The sequence below is a fragment of the Solanum stenotomum genome, chromosome 9 (assembly GCF_019186545.1).
Source record: "Solanum stenotomum isolate F172 chromosome 9, ASM1918654v1, whole genome shotgun sequence".
NCBI classification, from domain to species: Eukaryota; Viridiplantae; Streptophyta; class Magnoliopsida; order Solanales; family Solanaceae; genus Solanum; species Solanum stenotomum.
The window spans coordinates 10,040,218-10,066,506 of NC_064290.1; the positions used below are offsets into that span (position 1 = coordinate 10,040,218).

At 34.4% G+C, this 26,289-nt stretch overlaps 1 protein-coding gene across 2 annotated transcripts; it reads right to left on the minus strand.

The window, feature by feature from the left end:
* Positions 1 to 1,959: 1,959 nt before the first annotated feature.
* LOC125876462 (transcriptional adapter ADA2-like) lies at positions 1,960 to 20,109 on the minus strand. 2 transcript variants are annotated; one of them, XM_049557649.1, is made up of 13 exons: positions 19,939 to 20,109; positions 12,351 to 12,406; positions 9,715 to 9,893; positions 7,606 to 7,671; positions 7,301 to 7,426; positions 7,157 to 7,217; positions 6,252 to 6,303; positions 6,130 to 6,173; positions 5,603 to 5,698; positions 4,984 to 5,206; positions 4,035 to 4,245; positions 2,932 to 3,246; positions 1,960 to 2,684 (listed from the first exon to the last, which is right to left on the minus strand). In XM_049557649.1, exons 1-13 carry the CDS (start codon positions 19,989 to 19,991, stop codon positions 2,493 to 2,495), a joined length of 1,674 nt encoding a protein of 557 aa, XP_049413606.1. In that variant the 5' UTR covers positions 19,992 to 20,109; the 3' UTR covers positions 1,960 to 2,492. The 2 variants fall into 2 exon arrangements, with proteins under 2 accessions (XP_049413606.1, XP_049413605.1); XM_049557648.1 differs by having other exon boundaries at positions 6,252 to 6,312; positions 19,939 to 20,108.
* Between the last annotated feature and the right edge of the window lie 6,180 nt (positions 20,110 to 26,289).

A 26,289-nucleotide genomic window follows, 5' to 3' on the forward strand; every position in this document is an offset into this window, starting at 1 on the left:
TGTCTAGGGTCTTATATTTGTGTATGACTTTTGAATATTGTGAATACTACTAATTTTGTAGGCGTAGTGATATTGAAGATGGTCCATATTAACTTAGATTACCCAACTTATGAACAACATCAATGTAGAAAAAAATTGAGTTAATAAATCCGAACAATGATATTCCGCGAGTCCCAAATTTATGTTAAGGGCTCGGGGATCGAGATTGCACCATGGTTGCATTGCAAGTTGTTCAATTACTATAGTTATAAACTCATTATTCCTCCTTTGTTAAATCTTTAGATCCAAATTTGGAAATGTTTATATTTGATTTTAGAATACTCTAGTGTAGTATTTAGAATAATTATCTTAAAGAAATATCTATATATTTTAGGGTAGAAGATAAAGTTACTAGAATTTTCTTGTTGTTGTATCTTAAGAAATGTGTAGATATTTTAGAGAGTTAGATACTTAGAGAGCCAATGCCTTAAGACAGACCCTAATAGCAGTTGTCGCCTACTTCACTGAGTTATGGTTCTAAAAAGAAGATTTAGCTTTGGTATATTCCATCAAGAGAAAGCCATATCTATATATAGAAAGAAAAATAGAAATTGTATATAGGTGCTTACACTTTCCTGAGGATTCCAAGACCCGATCACCTGTCAAAGAAATATCCTTAGGTCTTAAGTCTACAGCTCCGTAAATATCTAGAACCATCCCACGCAAGTATAAATAGGGTGACCTTAGCCATTTGTAATACAACCCAAATCAAAGAGTCTTTTTCCATATCAAAGTTCTCTTATTCAAAATATTCCTTCTCCTTTCTAGCTTCCTTTTCTTTAGTTGAATCTTACGATCGTAGTTAACGATCTTGGGCTAGCAAAAGGGCTCTCCAATTATACATTTCTTCTGCTATTCTCTACAATACAGTGTCATGACATACTTAAAACTATAAATTTTAAGAATATTTCTTTTATTAATCGTCATATTCAATCAAACATAATCACGTAAATGAGACAACGGGGGAATAAATGCTCCAATTCAATATATCCTTCGTAAAGCTTCGTCCATAATATGTTGAAATTCAACTTGATTACCCATCTGAAAGTTGGTTCTTTCTTTACCTCATATTTAATTGGTTTATTTTATTTTCTCAGTCTTTTATATATTAAAAAATTAATTGGCTATTGAAATTTTATCGGTTCCCAAGAACTAACAACCTAAAACCTTTTTTTTAAAAAAAAAAAACATAAAAATTTGGTGGACTCTTGAAACTATATTTGTACCACATAAATCAAGATAAAGGGAGTAATACATATTATTTAAAAATTACATAAAAAGACTAAATCACAATAATTAGCAACTATCTAAAAGACATGAAAAGTTTGATTACTAATTCTTGAAGTTTTATTAGTACCAAATAAATTAGAAAAGATGAAGTAACATACTATATAATTTAAAATTGTGTAAAAAGTACAACAAAATCACAATAATTAACAACTTTTTAAAAAAAACTGGCCGACTCTCAAAATTTTCAATATCATATAAATTGGAATAGAGAGAATAGCATACATTATTTAAAAACTACATAAAGAGTATTATTAATCACAACAATTAACTTAAAATATCTAAAAAATCATATTAAAATTTAGTTGATTCTCCAAATTCTATTTGTCCCAAAAATTGAGATATAAAATAACATATATTGAACTCGTGCTTTCCTATATATATATATATATATATATATATATATGAAAACACTAGATAATAACAGTACTCGAAGGGAGTATGATTCTTTTGTGGTTAAATAAAGTCTAGAAATACAAAATGTAGAAAGTTTGACAGATCTCCAAGATTAATGTGAATGGAATAATTGTTGTGCCTATGCAACGAACACAACTTAAAATAGATAATCAACATAAAATAAAATTTATCCAACAACATAAAAATAGATACTCAATCCAACAAGATAAAATAATATAATCCAACAACATAAATATTATAATCCAACATAAAATAGATACTCAATCCAACAACATAAAATGGATACTCAATCCAACTTCCCTGTTTTGAGGAAAAAGAATCGCAAATGAAACACTTTCCAAAACTAGCTGTGAACCAGCAAACTATTCACAATCTAATTGGATGTATAAACCTCATGTATACACAAGCCTCAGACAACAGCATAAGTCTACATTACACCGCTTCCTTTCGAACAGATAACTTACCACGCCATAATAATTGCAATGTTACTGGAACACTATGAAAAGCTTGTGTTACGAACCTCACATCTACAATCGGTATCATTATAAAGGATATCCACTGCATAACTTTTCCTCTCGTTACACGTATGTGATAACTTTTTGAACAGCCATGCCTTGAGCAACCTTCATCTAACGTAACGGTTTAGATAGTTTTGAAAGAATCTAAGAAAACAGGGCAGCCTTTTTACATCATTGCCAATTTTGGTAGAAAATTAGTAAAATCATGCTTGAACCTGTAAAGTAGCAACATTACGCTTGAGCCAGGCCCTTTTTAACAAGCATCTCATACACTTTGTCCACCTTATTCGGATCAACATTGAATAGACCATGCGCATCAGATTTCTTGGTGATGTTGCCATTAAAGATCCCCATGGACATGGTTTGCGACATGTTTAGATAATGAGCCGGCAGGATTCTTATCTCATCACAAAGCTTTTTTTCCTGCATTTGCAATAGCCACAAATGCAGGTTAGGATTAAAAGGATACAGCCAGACACTAATAACTAAAAGTTCAAAAAAAAATTCACTTTTCAGGGGCATCAATACTATTAGAATTGCTACATCAATACCCATTTTGATATATGTACAAAGTCAGATAATACCAGTCGCATGGTTAATGCTCGCAAAGAAAATTGTGGAAATAGTCAAATAGCAACAATATATGGCAGCAGAAAAAGAAGATTCTTACAGCTTCTGAGAGCAACTCAGCCCCTGAAAAGCCACTGACATCCCAAATGTCTACAGCACTTCCAACACCATGTGGTGCGGTGGTTGATGATAAGTCATTGCAACAATCCATCATTTCAGGGCCTCTACCAACTCCTCTAGGGCTGCTGTCATGCTCCACTTTAAAGTGACCTGCTCTTTGCAAATATTTGCCACTTGGGCCACTCTGGGAGTTCTCCTTTAGTCTACGTACATTTTCTTCAGATTCCCGCGTTCTCTTTTGTTCAACATATCTTTCTGCCTCAGCTAAAGTTCGGCAACCAGCAATTCGGGCATCCTGGGTGCAGGGACTGAATATTTCAATAACACTAACTTGAAAACTTAATAGACAAGACTGCAGAGTTTAAATTTGTCACATATGCCAGAGGTACGTGCTTGACCCAATCTATTGGTCTTTTTGCCAAATTTTATTTGATTATAGTATCTGAAATGTATCCCATGCAACAACCACAACCTACAGCACCCATTGGGTGTGACCAAATTGCCTACTAAGTGGGATGAAAACCATAGGAGACCAGGGTTAAAATACCAGCATACACAAAATATACTAGATGCTTCTTCCATCTGCCAAAAATTTGGTGGCCAAAGTTGCCAATAGTTATGCTGGTGAGAGGAGCAGGTAGCCAGGTACTTGATGAATAAAAGTTGAGGTGTGTCCAAGTTGGTATGAACAAAACCGTTATAAAAACAAAAGAAAATGGATCACTACCTATGGTTAAGGAAACTAGTTAGCATTCATGTAGACTTACACATGGTAGTAACAAAATAGGAGAAAATAAATTATAAAATTTTTATACGAAATGCTTACCCAGTACAGAAACCTTTAAATTATAAGTTCTACTGTTAGAATTTTTTTTTTAAAAAAGATGAACTTTAAATTCTTTTCATATCATTGAGTTTGTGTTTTACACACCTAATGTTTTGAGTGTAACAAAACATGATTATAAGCTGATAATGTTCCAATCTTTGTATAAGGATTATAATCATTCAGAAAGGATTCCAAAGAAACTAGAAAATAGGATTATCATTTTGGAGGTACTCTAGTAGAAAGACTTTGCACTTAACCTGAAGATCTCGTATTCGTTTAACTATCCGGTGCTCCTCGATTATGCTCCTAAGGAAATCCTCATGCTCCTCTTTTGAACTAAAACGCATGAACACCCTGTAACGACGGCATATGTCCTTCTCCTCCGGGGTGAGGTCTTTCTCAAAAGGATCAGGATGAAGTAGTTTTCTTTCCAAAATAAAATCCTTCCTACGTTTCCTCTCATCAAGCCTGCAGAATATTAACAGATTGAAGATTCGCACAAACAAAAATAAATTAAGAGTATCATGAGCCATTAGTGCATCAGAGCAACTAACATAGACAATTGCTGACCTCTACTACGTAATTGTCTTTCAATAGCTACATTTTCTCATGAATACATAGTTCAAAAATCCATATCGACAACATGATGTACCAGAAGCACCTAACTGGGATTACTTCCCTTTACAATCATGGGAAGATTATCAACCACATTTATTTGAAGACAACAGTCCAGTGGGATGTCAATATGGTATTGAACTACCTTCAATCTGAAGTCAACTGAAAATGGATACAGGCAAGAGAAACTTGCATTGAATGGCATCTATCTGAGAAATGCATTATAAAAAGGAACAGTTTAAAATTTTACAAATTGCTAGGTGGCTCAAGGCAGGATAAAATTCATTATTCATCCACAAGATCCCCGAGAAAACTATAAATAGGTGATTCTACCGGCATACATCAGTTGAATGTTGCATTCAATAAAACCACCTTAAAGTCAAGAAGTCAATTGACATTTTCAAATGTGGCAAGAAAATCAACACTTGCAGAATCATAGCTCTCTTCTGCAAAGATTCTCGCACTTGGAAGAGGGGGGGAAGAAGGTAAAAGAGTAACTGACAGAAATAGTACTTAACGTTCTGTTTTTTTGCATATGTTGGGGAAAGAGGAAATAAGTACTAACATCACAGTTCGGTGAGGATTACTTACCTTTTATTGTATATACGCAATACCCGAAGTTTCAATTCACGTTCCGCATTGCTATCTGTCTCTTTAAATTCCATATCAGCCACCATCTGCTCAGCATCATTATCGTATTCAATTTCAAACTCCTCTCTCTTGGAATTATAACCACTTAATTCTGTCATAGAAGGCCCCTCATCCACTGATGACCTAGGCTTTTTCTCTCCGACACTCCTGTCTGCAGGACAACCTAAATGCAATAACAAAAGACTCTTAGCATTTCTCTCATTCAAAAAGTTACCATGCATACTCTAAAGAAAGTATCAATAAAAAGTTAAAAACTTCATCAGCTATTTCTTTAAGTATAGAGAGTTGTGAATTATCAGCATTACTGTTATCAAACTACAAACTACAGAAATGGCATGGTATCTCCTGCTCACAATTGAGTAGAAATGTGGAATAAGTGTATACTTGCAAGAATTTCTTTGCCATATTCATTTTTCAAAATATATATAAATAGCATCACCAGACAAGAATACTTAAGATTAGTACATGGATATCTGAATCCTAAAGTGAAGATAAAGCAATGGTGCACAAACAGTAAGCATCACAATTTTCTGTGATATAATGTTAGAGCAACTGATACCTTCCACTTTGATGCTATCATGATTCTCCTTACTATGAAGTAAGCTAGATGTCCTCTTTCCAGCTCCTGCTAATGTACCAGAAGCAGAAGCTCCAACTGAAACCAAATCAAACATGATAGAGAAAACAAGTGAACATATGCCAACACAAACCGAAGAATATAATAATTTTTCCCACAGTTACCACTATAATTGCCTTCAATTCTATTGCCATCTCTATCTCTCTCCCTTTCTGTATCCACACACACACATACATATGTATTGCCTTTGCAGGGACAATGGGGGAAATTTTGTTCTATTTTGTTGTCTCTTTTTAGTATGAGCTTAGAACGGAATTGTTGAAGATATAATTAAGTTAAATAAGATAGTGCTCTCTCTAATAGCTTAAACTTTAAGATGAGATGATCATACACTGCAAAATAGTATCAAGCAAGCAAAGGTGTTGGGTTTGATTCTCCGCCACCCATTATGAAAAAAGAATTTCTATGTCAATTATAAGGGTATCAATTTGTGCCAGAAGCTAAACTACCTGAGGCAAGTCCAGTTGAATTTTCTTCCCTTTGATCTTCCATCCTGAAAATACATGTCCAAACGTATGAGAATAGAGAAGGCTATGACACTTACATTTATTTGGAACAAACCCGAGCATACTTGATTCCTGCAGAGTATGGAGACTCTTCTTTAACATTAACTCCCCCGGGAGCTGCATATCCTAACAAGAATGAACATTCAATTAGACTAAGAGACGATGTGATTCTGAGAATGGATGTTGATTACATTGTTAATTAAATAAGAGTGTGTTCTCTCTAATAGCTTTAGATGAGATGATCACACCACTTCAACATGGTTAAGTCATCAATGAAGGCAAAGATCCTGAATTCGAGTCTCACTGCCACCCATTGTTGAAAAGAATTTCCACACGCTTGGCCTATGAAAAAGAATCAGGCTTCATGCCTACATGTGGGGGCATTGTTGAATACATAGTTAATGAAATAAAAGTGTGCTCTCTCTAATAGCTTAATCTTTTAGATATGATACTCACACACTTCAACACGGTGGATATGCTTGTACTTCTTCCGACACCAGTACTACTCAATTATCAAGATATGATGATATCTGTTAACTACCAACCAAGCATGAGCAGACAGGCATATGAAAGATAGCGAAAACCAGACATTTCTGGCTGTTGCAGTTTTTTGTCACTCTTGATGCCTTCTGAAGAGTGTGGGGTACAAATGATTTTGGTCTGCTACAAATTTTTTATTGATCCAATGAAAAGGGAAAATGTAGGGGTCCCAGAAAGACATGCCAAAGTTCTGTTTTTAACCCAATACAGATCAATTTCTTGATTAATAGCAAAACCAACCAATTGGAGTAAATGTTGGCCTGTCCCATATGAGGTAGGGGGAAAACATAGCTTGATTGTGTTATGCAGTGAACACAGTAAAAACTGATGGATTGAATCAAGAAAGTGTATGAAGCAGAAAACCATCCAAAATCAGAAGCTTAAGAGGTTAAAAAAAAATGAATACGATAAAGAAAAGCTCTTCAGTCACCTTGATCCTTGGCCATGGCAAGAAGTTCCTCTCTGTTCTTTCCCATAACATGAGACATGTCCTACAGAAATATAGTGTGCAGATTCAGCTTTTCATAATGAAGCACTTGATGTAATGCTGCACTGTGTTAGGCGGGTTACTCACCGGAAGCGGAAAACAAGGAGAACTAATATATGTGGACTTATAGTGGTCAATACACTGCAATTTACTCTTTGTTCCAACATGTTCGGCAACTTCAGCCCAGTTTGCCAATCCGTACATTTCCAAACCCTGCAAAAGAAAAAGAGGACAGGCGATAAACTAAAACCAAGAGAACTCTAATCCTCCCAGAATTCTGAATAGATCTAGCTCACTTGGATATATTTAAGAGAACTTGTAAAAAAACTATAGAGTAGAGAAATAACTGATGATTGAAATATTTAAGCACAAGCAAAAAAATGGAAGACTACCTCTAGAAGTAACATTTCCTCATCAGCATTCCAGTCAGCACATATGAGAGGAAATGACAGGTTATCCTGTTCATAGAAGAAAACCTTGAAGACATCCCACACATATATCCATAAAAAGTAAGAGATTACAAAAAGGGTGAGAACATAACTAAACAAAGTAAACAGCATAAAAGAGCCAGAACTCCTCCCTCAAATGTAAACATGTGAGAAAAATGCTTCATTAGATCATTGATCAGCTAAGATGGGAAGTGAATATCCACTGTACATACGACCACCTACTAATCTCATCATTTGTAATTAATCATAATAATAGTTCACTCATAAGTAACAGCTTCATAAAAACCTTGTCCCCAATTTTAGATTTGACAAGTCCAACAAAGTAAACATCCCATTCTCTATTACTTAGCATCCACATAAAAAGCGTGAACTTCAATTCTACCTCTCTAGATATAGTATCAAATACCAACATGAGTGTCCATCTTACTTGAATCGTGTGAAAATCATCTCCCGCACATAAGCATCTCATCGTTGCAATTAGAACAACCTTTTTTCATGAGCATATTTCTACCTATTATCTTCCATCTCATCAGGGGTGGATTTTTACATTACAAATAGTGGTTCATGTGAACCCATGGTCTCTCCTCAAATTAGGTATCCTATGTACATATTTCCTAAAATTGATCTAATATTGTTTGATAGCACCCATGCTCTAAAAGGGTCGGATGGTGACTTGGTTGAATGCTACGTTATTTATTTTAAGGAAAATGGATCAACTCCCACTTAATACATTCTTTTTTCTCCTTTTATTAGTGGTAAGCCCATGTTCTAGAAATTCTAGATCCACCTCTACGTCTCATTATGAATCCAATTTCTCCACTATAGGTAACTAGTAGACTGTTTGGCCAAGAATCTCCAAGAAAAAAAGTGCTTTCTAAAAAAATGTTTTTTCAAAGTTGGGTTGTTTGGCCAAGCTTTTAGATGAATAAAAAGTGATTTTGAGTAGGAGCAATAGCTGTTTTTGAGAAGCTGAAAAAAGGTTTCCCTCCAAAAGTACTTTTTTTAAAAACAATTTTGAGAAAATACATTTAGAAACCTTTTTAAAAGTTTGGTCAAACACTAAATACTTATAAGTGTTTCTCAAATTGATTGACCTAACACACACAGCTTCTCACAAAAGTACTTTTTTTAAAGCAGTTTTGAAACAAACAATTTTCAAAATAAGCTAATTTTAGAAGTTTGACCAAACAAACTACTCCCTTTGTTCCTTTTTAATTGTCATGTATATTAAAAATACTTGTTCCGAAATAGTTGTCAAATTAACAATCAAAAGAGAATTAATTATTCTTGATGAAGATGAGAGAGAACTAATTCTTTGTTTCAACTTTGCCCTTGGCATAAATTATTCTAGAATTAAGAGGCACGTAAATAGATAAAGATTAAAGAATTAATAAGGGGTCAAACTACACTACTAATTAATTTTTTCTTAAGGGTTGTGCAAAACCCTATCATGACAACTAAAAAGGAACGGAGGGAGTATAGGTAAAGGATTATATCCAAAAGTTAGTGAAATTATGATAATATGTCAACAGATAGCAGCCCGCTTTGATGAACAGGATTATTAGATAAAAATACATCTTGTACAAGCGGATGACCATAGATATAGTTCTTATGACTCTGCCTGACCATCAAGCAGCTATGAAGACTGCACAACCCTTTCATATTAGCTGAGTGGTCAACTCTCATATACAAAATCAGGTATAGAGTTCACCTGGCACAATCCTTCTAAAAAATAAATTAAATGGTCTTTAAGATGTTACGTACTCAGCAGCTTCAACAATCTCTATAATATTTTCCCAAGTTTTGCATAAACCAATCAGGATACACAAAATGATGATATCTGCTCCGTTAATGTGACATCAATGAAGAGCGTAGCAATTAACAAAACCTACTGAGAATTAAGGCAGCAATTTAAGACTGCTTCAGCATTTTCACTGGCTTAAACTATTTATGTTCTGTTAAATGTAGATACGAATAAAACAATTCAAGAGAAGTACTTAACTGAAGTAGTCCAACATTTTGATGAAAATTCAATAAGATGAAGTCACTAACCATAACTCTATACAGATGATTGCTTTTGTGAGGCTGCACTTCTGCTCCAACAGAAAAGCATTCCACACAAAGATCAAAGTCAGAGCACACAACACATTTAATCCGAATCCTTCCAGATATGTCTTTATTGCAATAATTGCAATGGTACAAAGCCTTTTTCCCTTCAGTCAATATTTGGCCTTCATAAACAGAAACAAGACAAATTATAAGGTTCAATTTAAAACAGAAAAAATTTCGTGATTAGCATCTGAGTAGAACACCAGGAATAAATAACAAAGTTCCAAAAGTTGGAGTAGTTACTGTTAGAATAGGAATAGGTTTATACAATCCTATTAGAATAAGAATATGTTTATACAATCCTATTAGATTAGGAATAGGTTTATACAATCCTATTAGAATAGGAATAGTAATAGAAATAGAAATAGGAATAATAAATAGTATCCTACTTGGTAAAGGATTGTATTCTAGGGTCTATAAATAGGATCTCAATGTAATAATGTAAACAACAACAATTCAATAATATTCTTTTCCTATATTTCTCACATGGTATCAGAGCCTCTACGATCTTGGTAGAAAATCTAAGAGCTTTCGCTGCCGACGGGCGGCTATTACTCATATATGCTGCCCGTCTGGCCAATAATTATGTTAGCAAAAGTTGGGTCAGTGACTACTTTCTTATATCTAATTTGTGTAGCACCGTACCATCATTCCGGTGAATACATTTTCATATTTAATTTTTGTAGCACCGTGCCATCATTCCGGTGACTACTTTTTCATATTTAATTTGTGTAGCACTGTGCCATCATTCCAGTGACTACTTTTTCATATATAATTTGTGTAGCACCGTGACATCCTTCCGGTGACTACCTTTTTTTGCATATCTTATTTGCGTAGCACCGTGCATCTCTCCGGACTGCTTTTCATAATTAATTTGTGTAGTACCATGGATTTTACCGAACTACTTTCTCAAATCTGAGTTGCATAGCATCATGTCTTTTTAGTGACTCCTCAGATTTGATTTGCATAGTTCCATTCGTCTTTCCGGTGACTCCTCAAATCTGATTTGCGTAGGGTTGTGCCATCATTCCAACCATACCTGTATAATTTTTCTTTTTCAGTAGGGTCGTGTCGTCATTCCGATCCTATCCATATTATTTCTCTTTTTCAATGGGGTTGTTCCATCTTCGAACTATCCTAAATAATTTCTATTTTCTAGTTGGGTCGTGACATCATTCCGACCCTACCCATATAATTTTATTTCTTAGATTGTGACCACTTTTAGCCATCAAATCTAATTTTCCAGCATATGAGCATGTTCTGGCCAGTTTTTCGGTGACTTGTTTGATATCGACTCGTCTATTGATTTCAACATGATCCATATACTTTATACTAGATTTTGAGCACTTACAACGACCGCTGCATTGTGAAGAAGTCTATATGGAGCAACCACCTAATTTTGTTGCTCAGGGGGAGTTTAGTAGCTTGTATGTTGATTACGTAAGTCACTCTATGGTCTGAAACAGTCTTTGCAAGCTTGGTTTGGGAAGTTCCAACACTATAATTTTATCACTCTGTGTTTTATCGGCATTATGCATCAAATTCAGTACTTCATGAGAAGACCAAGCACTTTGAGATTGATTGTCAATTTTGTGAAGTCGAGTGATCAACTTGCAGATGTCTCACCAAGCCCCTCATCAGCCCTCGTGTTAATTACATTTGTAACAAGCTAGGTACATGAATTGTATGCACTAGCTTGAGGGGGAGTGTTAGAATAGGAATAGGTTTATACAATCCTATTAGAATAAGAATATGTTTATACAATCCTATTAGATTAGGAATAGGTTTATACAATCCTATTAGAATAGGAATAGTAATAGAAATAGAAATAGGAATAATAAATAGTATCCTACTTGGTAAAGGATTGTATTCTAGGGTCTATAAATAGGATCTCAATGTAATAATGTAAACAACAACAATTCAATAATATTCTTTTCCTATATTTCTCACAGTTACAATGCAGTAGGAGCACACAGACAATGAGACTCATGAATTACTCTTTTTTCTGTTCCGCCATGAACAAGATTAAAATAAAAAGTATGAAACAAGAAATAGAAGGTAAAAATAGATTTTTGTTCCACAAGGCACAAACATGGTCACAAGCTGTGATGAATAAAGAATTATATACTTCCGCTTCGTGTGAAATCTGACTATGTACCATGATATGAGAGGAGTTAAGTTTAAATAGTCTTCTTTATTTATGATAAACAGTTAAAATTGAAATAGTTAATGTTTATAGGAGAAACATGTTTGGTCTTATATTGAATCTTGAGCTTCTTTGAGAGAAAAATAAAGTAAAAAGTTGTATTGGAAAGAGAAAACGGGGAATGCACATGAATGAAAAGTTTGTGTCGTACAAGATGTAGCAGAACTTCCCTTGAGAATAGAAAAAAGGGTTTCTTTTTTAGACAGATGGAGTTAATAGTTCAAATTTGTCCACGTTTACAAGCCAAATAGAAGTCTGTTTAAACTGATGGGAGATCTCGAGAGAAAATAGCACTGCAGGGATCCTGCTTCTTGTAACTGATTTTCATTCCCAAGGGTGATAATTACCAAATGTATAATCTAAAAGATCATACCAGTAGCTGCAGTATCAAAACTCTCCACATTTGGTGCTGCCCTTTTTCTCTTAGACCTACCAAAGAATTAAAGGGACAAGGAAAATATAAGTTACCAGATCAGACCAATAAATAATGGAATCAAATCAGATACAGTTCCACATGAAGCAATGATAAGTATGGAACTGTGTTTACATAGACACATATCCATACAAGACTTCATTTTTTTTTATAACCATGGTGTCTGCGCGCACCTCGACTTATTCCACGGGTTACACTACCTCAACACTAGCACAAGTCCCGGGTAACTCTGTCCACCAATGCTTGGACAGATGAAATAAAGCACCTAATGTTTGTTTTTACTCCATTGAGATTTAAACCTCAGTCCTCATGGTTTTCAACCCACTTCATTGAACACTCGGCCACACCCTTAGGTGCAATATCCATACATGATATTTTTTTGATAAGGAATATCCATACATGATATATAATGCAAGAAATACAAACTTTGTCTATGACATCATGAAAATCAGTGTTCAAGATCAAAAGGTAAGGAAATACTTTTGTCTATGAAATACGAACTTTGAACATTGATTTTCTCGACTTCATAGACAAGGTTTGTATTTCTTGCATTATATATCAGGTATGGATATTGCACCCAAGGATATATCCTTCTCAAAAATATAAAAAAAAACCTTCAAAAAAAGGTATGGAACAATCTCTGAGTAACAGCTTTAAGTATGCCATTTGGAAACAGAGGCGAGGCATTGGCTTCACCACTGCTGCACTTAAATAAAGCCCTAAAGAAGGTGTTAACTAAAGCAGGGCTGCAGGAGAAGAAAAATAAAACAGAAAATAAAAAAAAATAAAAAAATAAAAAGGAAATTCACTGAAAATATAGTTTGGTCAACTTTTTAAACATAAAACCATGAGATGTCAATAACACTAATTCAAGTTGAGAATGACATGTCTATCTCATTAAATTCCTCTGTTTTAACGACTAGGATCGCATTGGCAAGCAAATCACGAAACTATCCTCTCAAGAACACGCACTTCCAATAGCAGTTAATATACACTTTTAGATTAAAAAAACAACCAAAATGGAAGGAAATCCAAAAATACCTCATAGAAATTACATTATCGATCAAGGAGCTTTCTATTCAATTCTTCTAGAGATAAGTTACCTTTATTAAAAAAAAAAAAAAATTCTTCTAGAGATAAAGAAATTTATACTTGATTCTTCTGTTGAGTTGAAACATCCTATGTAGTTTTAGTAAGATACTTGTCACATTACAAAGATTAAGGGGAAAAAATCACCTTTTTCCTCCATATTCTCTTCTTTTTTTTTTAGATCGCCTTCCTCTGTATTCCATATCAAAACTTGCAACTCAACATCTCTTTTCTCCAAATATATTCAGTATCTAATATTACTACGATGGCAAAATTATCACATGAAACCCTAACCTACCAAAGTTAGGGTGGGTCATTGACTTGCCCATTTATTAGCTTAGCCCATTTTAGCCCAACACATTTCAACCCAAATTGACCCATGAGAAACTTTGTCAAAATATTTTCATTTGATATGTAATATACACCCATAATAAAGACAAAAGATTAATTAGAAACTTAAAGAAATACAAAAGAATAGACAAAGAAATTAAAACTTAGTAAGAACTGGGTGAGTTCGGGTTATGAATTGCGTTTTAGCCCAACTCATTTTAGCCCAAGTAATGATGACCTGCTCATTTATTAACTCATCTCACTTTAATCCACCTAAGTTCAACTCAACTTGCCCATTTGACACCCCTAAATATCATTGTTATCAAAGGCGCGTTTAAGCCCTGAAGCGAGGCTCAAAATCGCCTCGCTTTATGTGCGCTTTAGTGTCGTCATCAAGGTTCTAAGGCAAACATTTCCATGGCACTGAGCCTCTTATGAAGAAGTGAAACCAAATAATTGATATTTCACTTTATCATAAAAAAAATTCAATTTCTTTGGTCATATATTTGTCATTCATGTTTATAATTATTAGCCTTGGATTAAACATATATATTTGTATTCTTTTCTCCCTTTGTGCCTTTTTTCATTAAAGCTCACGCTTTATTTGCGCTTTACGCTTAAAGTCCCCACAGACCTTAGAGCTTTTTTGCGCTTTCGCCTTTGATAATACTGCTAAATATTACTAATATTCAACAATGCTCTATCATAATTAAGCATATTCAAATTAGGACTCTTGAATCTTCGCTCATTTTCCTTTGAATCTCCAACTCTTCTTTTCTTCTTCTTCTTCTTCTTTAGAAAGGGTGACTTGTGTGTATTAATAGACAAAACAATACATAGATCATCCTGAAATCATATTTATGAAAGTGCTTCAGGTATACAAAAATAGTCATCCTAAATGCTACTCAGAACATCAATTATATCAACAGAATCTTCTGAGTAGGACTGTTTACCCCAAAAACAAATAAGCAAAAGACAATTCAACTTTATCTTCAGCAAAGAGTTTTCCACATTATCAAACAACAACAACAACATACCCAGTGAAATCCCACTAGGTGGGGTCTGGGGAGGGTGGAGTGTACGCAGACCCTGCCACTACCTCGTAGAAGTAGAGAGGCTGTTTCCGAGAGACCCTCAGCTCAAGTACATCAAAACCAAGTAAAAGGCTAGGGAAACATTGTGTAAAACATCACATCCAATAAGAAAGCTAGTTAATCAACAGAGGCCAGCAACATCAACAAATCAATGAGAGTGAAACGCACTAAAAGCCAGAAGACTAAATGTAACACAAACAAGAACTGCAAGGGAAAGGCACGGACTACTACAAACGCTAACAACCCATACTCTCGCAAGGGAGGACAACACTCTAGCCCTACTAACCTACAACCTTAATACGTGACCTCCACACTTTCCTATCTAGAGTCATGTCTTCGGTGATGCGAAGCTGAGCCAAGTCCTGTCTAATCACCTCTCCCCAATACTTCTTAGGCCTACCTCTACCCCTCCGCGTACCCTCTACAACCAGCCCCTCACACCTCCTCACTGGTGCTTCTGCACACCGTCTCCTCACATGTCCAAACCATCTCAGTCTCGCTTCTCTCATCTTGTCCACCACAGAGGCCCCTCCCACCTTACCAAATTGTCCACAAAATGCTTGTTCGAACAGTTCTCCATCTATCCGTGTCTATTGCCTGAGAACCTCCTTCCTCCTAACTATGTAGAACATCAATAATCCTTCCAGTTATATCCAAGATATTCCTCTAAGGCTGATGAATATTGTCCATAGTCGTTCAGTGATTTTGCAATGTAGAAACAGATGATTAACTGTCTCTGCTATCTCACCACAGAGAAAACATCTTGAGCATAAGGTGGACTTTCTTTTTGTCAGATTCTCCTGAGTAAGAACAGTCTCTATAGCCAGAAGCCAAGAAACTTTATATGTAATTTTAATCTTCCAAATGTGCTTCCATGACCAGTTCATAACCTGCTTGTTGGTCTGATTTAGTAACTTGAAAGCACTACCCACCCTAAAAGAGCCACAGCCATGTCCCAACCACCTTAATCTATCAGACCCCCTTGTAGGCCACTGCAGAATTTCTATGCCTGGTAAAACTCTGTTTTTTTTTTTTTTTTTTTTTTTTTTTTTTGAAAATGGTAATGATGTATTCTTCAGCATTAAGGAGATGATGGTGACCTGGTAAAACTCTGTTACCTTCTGAATCTCCCAATAATTGAACAATCTTCCAAAGATAAGATCCCATCATTGGTCTGTTTTAAGTTCTGCAATAGTCTTGTGTTGATGAAGAAGTACTAAGCCAACTATATCAGGAAAATTCTCCAGCAAACTACCACTCCCACACCAGTTGTCACTCCAGAAGGCAGTTCTGTTTCCATCATACACTCTGATGGATGTATTGCTCTTCAATTCAGGCAATAGAGCCCGTATGGATCCCCACATGCTACTCTATAAGGTGTGTTTACTTATTTGGTCCTCCATTTATCTTCCTCCCATACTTTGCATTACTGACTCTTCCCCATAGATGTTGATTTTCTTCAGTGAATCTCCATAGCCACTTCATTTTATGAGCTTTCTTCTGAAATTTCAGATTTCTAATACCCAGTCCTCCGTGTTTTTTGCTAGTGATTAAGGTACCACTTGACCAAGTGAAAACCTCTCTTTTTATTGTTTCCTTGCCACAAAAAATGACCTGATTTTATCAAGTTAGTTGATATTTGATAAACCCTATTAATATTGGGAACAATGGCATCATGTATGTTGGAAGTGCATTTAACACTAAGTTAATAAGAGTGAGTCTACCATCCAAAGACATGTAATGTGACTTCCATCTATTCAGCTTCTTTTTCACATTTTTCTATAACACTGTTCCAGATCACCTTTGACTTTGATTTTGCTCCCAATGGCATTCCCAAATATATAGTAGGTAAAGAACCAACACCACCTAGGATTGTGGATAGTTGAGCCATATCAGGCACTTCATTGATAGGATATAGACAGCTTTTCCTCCAATTAATGTGAAGCCCAGATATACCTTCAAATAACACCAAAATCACTCCTAAGTACTTGAATTGCTCTCCATTAGCATCACAAAAGATTAGGGTGTTGTCAGCATATTGCAGATAAGTGATTTCCAGGCTGCTATTGCCATTCGTGCCAACTCAAAGCCTTTTATCCAACCACAAGCGTTTGTTGTCTTAATCATATCGCTAAGACCTTCCATAACCAAAATAAACAAAAAGGGAGACAATGGGTCAGCTTGTCTGAGACCTCTATGAGCACCAACAAATCCAGTAGGGGAACCATTGATGAGGGCAAAACAAGTCACAATTGAAATACAATGTTGACCTAATTAAATTCATTTATAACCAAAACACATCCTTTGAAGCATATTCACCATGAAATTCCAACTGACATGATCATATACCTTTGCAATATCAAGTTTACAAAGGACTCCGGGTTTTTAAAGTATAATCCTAGAGTGAACGGCTTCATTGGCCACCAAGACAGCATCCATGATTTGTCTTCCCTTAATGAAAGTCATTTGTTAAGAATCCATAAGTTAAGCTACCACCCCTTTTAATCTTTCTGGTAGTACCTTTGCAAGCAACTTATAAACACTCCCTACCAAATGGATAGGCCTGAAATCTCTCAATTCATTGGCACCTTTCTTCTTTGGAATTAAGGCTATGAAAATTGCATGAAAGCTTCTCTCAAAGATTTCCATTTTGTGGAAATCATGAAAAGCTTCCATATATATCATGCTTCAAATTCTCCAATACTTAAGTAGAAATCCCATAGTAAAACCATCTGACCCTGGAGCTTTGTCTGCAGCTCACAACTTCAGACATCTCAGAACCTCTTGTTCATGAAACTTGTCTTGCATCTTCTCCCTCTCCTCTTCAGTTATGACAGGACAAGTACCAAAACTACAGGAAGGTCTCTAATTCTCTGTTTCAGTGTACAATTTTGTTAAAACTCAATAATTTCCTCTTTGATCCTTGTTGGATTCTCAATAATATCACCTTGAATCATAAAACCCTGCATGTGGAAGTCATGTGTTTCTCCCAATGAGAAATTCCAGTTGTGACACAAGGACACATCACGTGCTTCCCCTCTTGACTCCCAATGAGAAACTCCTGTTCAAAGTCCTTGATGCCTACAACCTCTCTGCGAGTTCCCTGAGCTCTGACTTTGTCTTAAAGCTAGGTTTTCTCCCTACCCATATATCGGAATATAGTACTCCACTTCATCTCTTATGATTACACCTCTTCGGGAATATTTTAGCAACCACTGGTGACGAAAATCAAGGCCCACTTCAAATGGATTTTAAGCTCCGTTTCTTCCTCGATGGCTATCCACCCTCCCCACAGATCACCAATTTCACGAAAGACTCTTTGTGACCAGATGTGAAGGGGAAGCCCCAAGGCTCGAATTCAAGTTTCTAAAGGTTTGAAAGAGTTGTGATTGCAACCCGCTACTGAACTCCACCATTCCAGGTACAATCTGGAGTTCTTCAAGGACAAGTTTTTCTAAAGTATCTTTTTTCGCCATATGTCTGTTGGAAACTCAAAAAGAAACGAGTTCCCCAGCATCTCGAAGATGCTAACTCAGGAAATTGTCTTCCCATTTGTTGTAGTCCACCTTCTTACAGCCGCCAAAGTTGGTCTTTCAAAACTCCCCTTGTCAAAGTGCCAACTACACATTTCCAGAGTAAACCATCATCCTTAGTTCCGTAGTTGTCATCAATGCTAATATTCCTTGCTCTGCTGCTAACATCAGCCTCTCACAGGTTTTCCATTTGCCACTTACTCTCTTTGACTACTTTGGCATAGGGGTAACTGGCTTTCATGAGTCTGGGAAGTTCTGTTTTATCCAGGTGAGAGGTTGATTGAGTGAACCTCACCAATCTTAAATGCAATGTCCAGCCACCCTGCATTAATGGTTGCTTAAGGAATAATTAATATCAATCTCCTATCTCCATTTAATGCCAAAATGCTCATATATTTTCCTTGAGCATTAAATTTTCTAGTATTGATATATTCTGTGATCGAATCTTTAATTTTCCATCTCCTGAAAATATTCCTCGTCTTTAGAAGCCTCTTTGAGGGTATGACAGATCCAGTCCATGATTTTCTTGCTCATGGATACACATCTCATCATATTCCAACTCCTCTCGACCCATTCGTACCATGTTGATCCATCTGAGTTCCACTTGGTGATGTCAAAAGACTTGAATCCCACATTAAAATAAATTGTCTTCCTCCGTGTCTGAGAAAGACGTCTAGGAAACACGAAGATAGAAAAGGTGGTTATGAAGCTAGCACAGAAGGTGTTAGCTAAGGGGATAGAAGAGAAAATGAATAGATTCCGATGGACTCACTGAAAAAGGTGTTCAACAATCCTAGGAAGTAGGAGAGAGAAAGGTCTTAGGAAATGTGTCGAGGAGCATTCTTTTCTTGTTGCAGGACATAAACTCTTCTCTTGTTGTATAATCTAACAAAATTCACTTTCTTCCTTTGTTTTTTCGCTTGGTCAGCATGCATCACTTAGGTTGCTCAATTTATACTCTTACCATAAATAATGGCGTTGTTACCTAAAACTATAACTTTACTCTACAGACAAGTAGCACCATGTTCAAATATCAGGCACGAAAACCTGAACCAGGGTACATTCAAATTTTACCCTTCAAATATTCAAAAAAAACCTAAATAATTATGCTTCCCTTTCATTTACTGATTCACACTAAATCTTTTATACCTTTTTCGCATAAAACTTGCTCCCACACCCCCTCTCTTTCTTTACAAATCCTCCATCTGCAACTGCTGAACTTAACTATCATTTTGACTAATTAAAGCAACCCCATCAATTACTGAACTTAACTGTCATTTTGACTAATTAAAGCAACCCCATCAATGCTTCCAACTCTAAATTAACAACAACAACAAAAACTATATATATATGTGCAGAACCCAAACACTTCGAAACAGTGAAAATTATCAAAAACAAAGCAAAAACTATAAAATCAGACTAAAATTTTTTTAAAAAAAAATTGTAAATGAAATGGAGTAAGCATCGAATAGCTTTACTGACCTCTGGCTTGGATCATCATCGGTGGATTGATGAACAGCCCGAGAACGACCCATTTCTTCCGAATTGGAGCTCCGAATTTGAAAGCACAAAACTCCGGTGACACACAACTCTCCGGCTGCCGCAAAGACAAAGTGCGGAACTTTTCTGAACAAAATTCCTAGATTTGGGGAATGAAGAATTACGTCCTTTTTATACTATTCAAAAATCAAAATTAGGCTTTAAAAAAATCACTTTTCACTCATTTAGGAAAAAAAGTAATACTGTACTTAATTAGGTTTATAGTATAAAAATTAAACTTAAGTACCACTAGTATTCGAATTGATTCTAAGAAAATATAATTATTTATTTAATTATAAGGACAAAAGTTGGAAAAAAATAATATCAATTGTCTTTTATTTATCAAAGTGGACAAGAAAAATGAAGTTTTATTTTTAATTATATTGGATAAGTAAACAAAAAGAGTGTTATTAGTTTTCTGTTTCGAATGTATTAAGTTATTTATATTACATTTCGTTAAGTTTATAATACTTTTTATTTGGTTTAGATCACGAACGATAAAATCTCACTAAATTAATATAGGTGGATCATAAAATATTCTTATTTTATAGAAATTATTGTATCAATAAATTAATATTTATTAATTCAAAGAGTGGTTTGAAATTCAATGAAGGTTAATTTATTTGCATCAAAATCATTGTATCTTACTAATTTGTGTGTCATATTTATTGAATTCACATAAAAATAAAAATAAAATATATAAAGTACAATGAATACATCAAAATCATTGTATCTTACTAAATTACATTTATTGAATTGATATAAAAACAAACAAAAAAATCATTATGCATAAAGTACAATGTATGGCATGATTCAATGTAATATATTTTTTTTGTTAATAAAATAAATTCAAGAATTCAATGATTCATTATAAAAATAAACTCATTATACATAATATTCATTATTTTTTAATAATCAAATAGTATTCATTGTATCTTTACTAAGAACACTCAATGTATAATGATGAGAGAATAAATTATATAAGCAATATAGGAAAACCATATCCAAAAATGGCTTCTCATTTAAAAGGTGTCACAAAATCAACAATAACAAATTAAATATGTAAAACATTATGTGAGTACAAAAGATATCATCCCACTTGCACTCAAAAAAAATTGCAGTCGTAGCAACACCGAAATTTTTGGATGCAATAAGAAAAGTTAGAAATGAACTTCAACTAGATTTAATTTTTAATATAAAAAAATAAAAACACAATAGAATCATATTTCACTAAATTGTCTTAAATATATTTGTACTTTTAAGAAATTATTAATTTTAAATATTAATGAGACCATGTAGTTATATATGGGTCTTTTGAAAATATATTATTTTATCATCTTATCAAAATGAGCAATTATTCGGTTCTTATTTCTTCGCATTTATTTTCTAAAGTGATCAATATCGTTTCGTGATATATAACATTTTTTATCGAGTGTCTTTCTCACCTGACAAGGACGAGATTGAAGCGGGTGGAGTCATCAGGAACACTGATGGTGAATGAGTTGTAGGTTTTGTTAACAAATGTTTCAGCCATACTCACACCATGGCTAAATTCGAAGCCCTCCAAACAGGCCTTCATCTGGTTGTCTCCTTTAACCTGTACCCAATTGAAGTAGAGATCGATTTCATTGAAATTATACAACTTCTAGCACACGACCAACCTACTTACGAATCTATTACTATGTCATGCACGTCACTTTTGAAGAAGTTGGGGAATTCAGTGGTCCGACACAACACCAACAAGGTAGCAGATATTTTGGCTAAGCAAGGTACCAAGCTAACAAGCAGTCAGCCCCACGTTTTGTTCTGTATAGAATAGCAAAACAAAAGTATAATTCAAAAAACTTTCTGCTAACCCAAGATCGTCAACTAAGATTGGAAGATTCATCATAAGAAAAGGAAGCTAGAAAAGAAAAAGAAGTATTTAGAAAGGAAAACTTTGTTATGGAAGAACACCCTTGAATTGCTTTCAAATTTTATTTTTTTGGTTTACAAATGACTAAGGTCACCCCCATTTATACTTTTGTGGGATGGTTCTAGATATTACAAGATCTAGACTACTCTATGATTATTACAAATATCTAGCTCTTTAAAATATCTACACATTTATTAGATCTACAAGAAAGTTCTAGTGAACTTATCTTCTAGAAACTACTCTAGAATATCTAGATATTTCTTTAAGATAACTCTCTATGTTTCTACACTAGAACATTCTAGAGAAATCTATATAATTCAAAAGTCATCTTTAACTTTATTACAAATATCTAGCTCTTTAGAATATCTACACATTCATTAAATCTATAAGAAAGTTTTAGTGAACTTATCTTCTAGCAACTACTTTAAAATATCTAGATATTTCTTCAAGATAACTCTCTATGTTTCTACACAAGGACATTCTAGAGAAATCTATATTATTCAAAAAATCATCTTTAACTTTTTTTCACTTTCCACCCTCCGGCCTACATCAAAAAATACTAAAAGATGATAAAAAGGAATTGTCAATTAGTAAAATAATAACACTAGCTACGTATAATAAGTCAGTTCGTTTTGAAAATCTTGCTTTAACTTCTAACTATGGTAGCGAAACATTAACCTTTTTAACCAAAAAAAAAAATGATTAAAGCTAGTCATGACAACTTGAGTACAATATTTATACGTGGATTTGATACTATTCCCATATTCTCTTTCCAAGTATTTCTTAATAGACAATTTCTATTCAATTAGTAAACATCTAACTTATTCTTGCAATAGTAAATTCCTTCTACTACCAGATAAAGAATTGATTTTGCTTATAGATTTTGTAAACTTTATTAGTGTGTTATATAGACTTTGTCAACTTTATTTTGATACGTTATGTTAGAAACTTTTTTGTTTGTTTGTTTGTTTTTTCCCATCATTTAAGTTTTCAGTCTTGATAAAAACGAATATCTAGATGGGTCAAAATATCATGCCATGAATTTTGTGTTAGAGTGGATGCCTTTTATAAACTAAAAAAATTATTTACCTTCAATTGATATCATATTCCTTTAGTCGGAACTCTTATTTACCTTATGGTAGGTATTCATTTTTATAAGATATCATTATAAAAGTGAAAAATTACGATGAATTTTCTGTGTCTCGTCAATACCCAGAAAAGAAAAGATCAATAAAAAATGGCTAGTTCATGTTGGATTAATTGAAAGTGTTTTTGATGGTAGTAAAAGTTATAATTCAAAAGCTGAAAACATAACTTTTTCCCAAAAATAATTTAGAATTTTGGTCACAGTGGTGAAAGTAGAATTTTTATTGAGAGGTGTGAACATAGCCGACCATGTGGTGGGTTGGGAGTGCACGTGAATATGTTAATTTGGAAAAGGTAAATTTTAGGTTTAGCAAACATAAAAATCAGCTTTATAGCTACAGTTTTGCTATTTGCGTTCCATAGCAAACTGAGCATTAGATCTGTATAAAAATCGCATGCAACTTTGATTTGTATAAAATCGTTGACATCTGATTTGTATAAATCGCAGTGATTTGTATAAATCGAGCGTCTGTGTCTATGAAAATTGTGTTTGTATATGTATATGTTCTTTGTGTTTGAATTCGTGTACAATTGAATCGAGTTAAAACAGTTGTATTTGTATATATAAAATCTCTCTCTCGCTTTATACAAATACAAATTATACATTGTATATATTTTGTATAATTTGTGTTTGTATAAAGAGAGAAAGACTAAAGAGAACTGGGCAGATGAAGATTTATATTGTATAATTACAAGTGTATAAGACGAAGAGATATGTATTTATATTTGTATATACAGTTTTCTCTCGCTTTATACAAACGTAAACACAATTTATACATTTGTGTTTGTATAAAGTGAGAAAGGTGAGGGAGAGTGGCGAGTGAGATCAGGGAGAGAGGATCTATTAGCTTATATCATTAGTACAAAGCATTTCATACTTTTTATGGGGGCACTATTAAATATATTTAGTTTTTGTCAGTTTCTCAAGATAAATATACATATATATATGATTTTTTCAGAAGTTAACGGGTGTACGTGCACCCCACAATAGCATGTGGGTCCGCCTCTGATCAGGGGTGCCCTCTTTAGCCCGTGAACATCAATGCGTGACTTGAGTTCGAGTTTAGGTTTCTTCATTTTCATTTTTAGCCAATAACTTTAAAAAATGCATAAAATATGTAGGTGATAGGTTTCAAAACATGCAACCTAACGTAAGCAAATTGGTTCTCAAACCACGATCCACAAAGCCAACTTCATTCACTTATGTCATTAATTTCTATCTATATGTAAGAATATCAAATGAGACAATGTTGCATGATATCACTTCCACTACCATGCATCTATCCTTAGTTCGTCTTTGGATGTAAAAATTATATAAAGTAAATGCACAAAAAAAATAAAGGAATTCAATACATAATATAAATATGTTATGCCCAGAGTCTACATCCTGGACGTGGCCGACATTAGAGAACCATCGCTGGTCCCCAAGCAAATCCTTGGCTTGACTGACCACTTAGCGGAAGACTTACTCAAGGGAATAGGGAACTTTAAATGCATAAGCAAACTCAATAGTCTCAAGATCACAAAAAAGAAAAAAGAAAAAAAAGGAACACACTGAGAGACTCATCAACTCTAACTGTCTATGAAGCCTCTAATACTAGGATATATTTTGGGGAAAGACCTACGACAACTCAACAATAACAGGAAAATAAATGTGAAATCCTCTGAAAGAAATAAGGCTTATCAAAGCTAATTGGAGTGCAAGTGATCTCAAAGAAGCACATATTGATGACCCTGAACACTTGTATCTGCATCATAATAAGATGCAGGTTGAATGACACCAGTACATTGAATGCACGAGTATGTAAAAAAGACTGAATGCATAGATAAGTGAACTGATAAGACTAGAAGAATAATCACCTCAACTCAACTCAATTCAATACAAAGCAATACTAAAATATGAAATGTTTAAAGTTTCATAAATAAAAGATACTAACTCAAGGATGTATATAAAAATACAATAAATTATTCTTTACTCTTATTTGGGAGATTCTCTAAGTGACAACCATCACTATGATCTATATGATGATACATTGTCTCGCCCACGCTGTCAAAATTGTCATATACCTTGTCGGGATATAGAACACCTCAACTAAGTGGATCCACTAAATTTATGCTCGAAAGAAATAAGGAGTCATCTAAAAGGTACGATTCTTTATCCATGTTGACTACACGGTTTAAGAGAAATGTGTGTTGTCTGAACTCATCCACATATCAGTTCTCAATACTACTCCTAATAAATATATATATACTCATACTCAAGTAAAAATGCTTTTTTTCCTGTTTTGAGGTAATTACTAAATTAACCTCTTAAAAGAGGTAATTGCTCTGAAATATCCTAACTCATAAACTCATTTTAGAAATCAAAGTTTCTCTTTGCTCAATGTAAAAACGTTACATTTGGGAAGACTTAGTTCCTTATATTTTTCCTCAATCATGTATGAAACTCTTCATCCTTGTTTTTTCAGAAAATTAGTTTAATTAAAAATGATTCTCAATAATAACTTCATAAAAGCTCTTGAATTTTCCTCTTAAACTCCATTTAGTTTTAAATGTGCATTAAGACATGCGATTAGGATATGCAGAGATTTTCAAAGGTAAATGGAGCTTATAGGAGCTAATACAGAGAAGGGAAACGTGATCACAAGTTAATAGAACATGTATCAGATGAAACAAAGAAAAGAATCGACCCAGCAATCCTTGGCGTACTACTTGTCACGACCCGATTTCTCGAGTCATGATAGCACCTACTATACCCTACCAGTAGGTAAGCCAACCCGTAACCCAATAATCTAAACAAGGACAACAAGGCGGAAACAAAACAAAATAAATATATACAGAAATCCCTCCCAGAACCTGAAAGTCACTAGTACAGAGCTATATAATAGAAAGTACAAGTCCCAAAAGTGGACCACAATAAAGTGTGTCTCAAAGGCAACAAGACTAGCTAAAACAAAAGAAGGAGACAAGACAAACCCAAAACGCCAAGTGCTCACTCTCGTCTCCGAGTCACAGCTGTAAAAGAAGGCTGGAACTAATCACCGCTGGTAATTGGTACTAGGACCTGCATCACAAAATAGATGTAGAGTGTAACATGAGTACCAAAACAAAAGGTACTCAGTAGGCATCAAAGGCCGACTGAGCAAAAGGGGTAAAAATAATAAGAAAGGATAGAATCTAGACACAGAGAAGTCAAAGCGGATATGAAAAGAAAACAGATGAGCATACCAGAA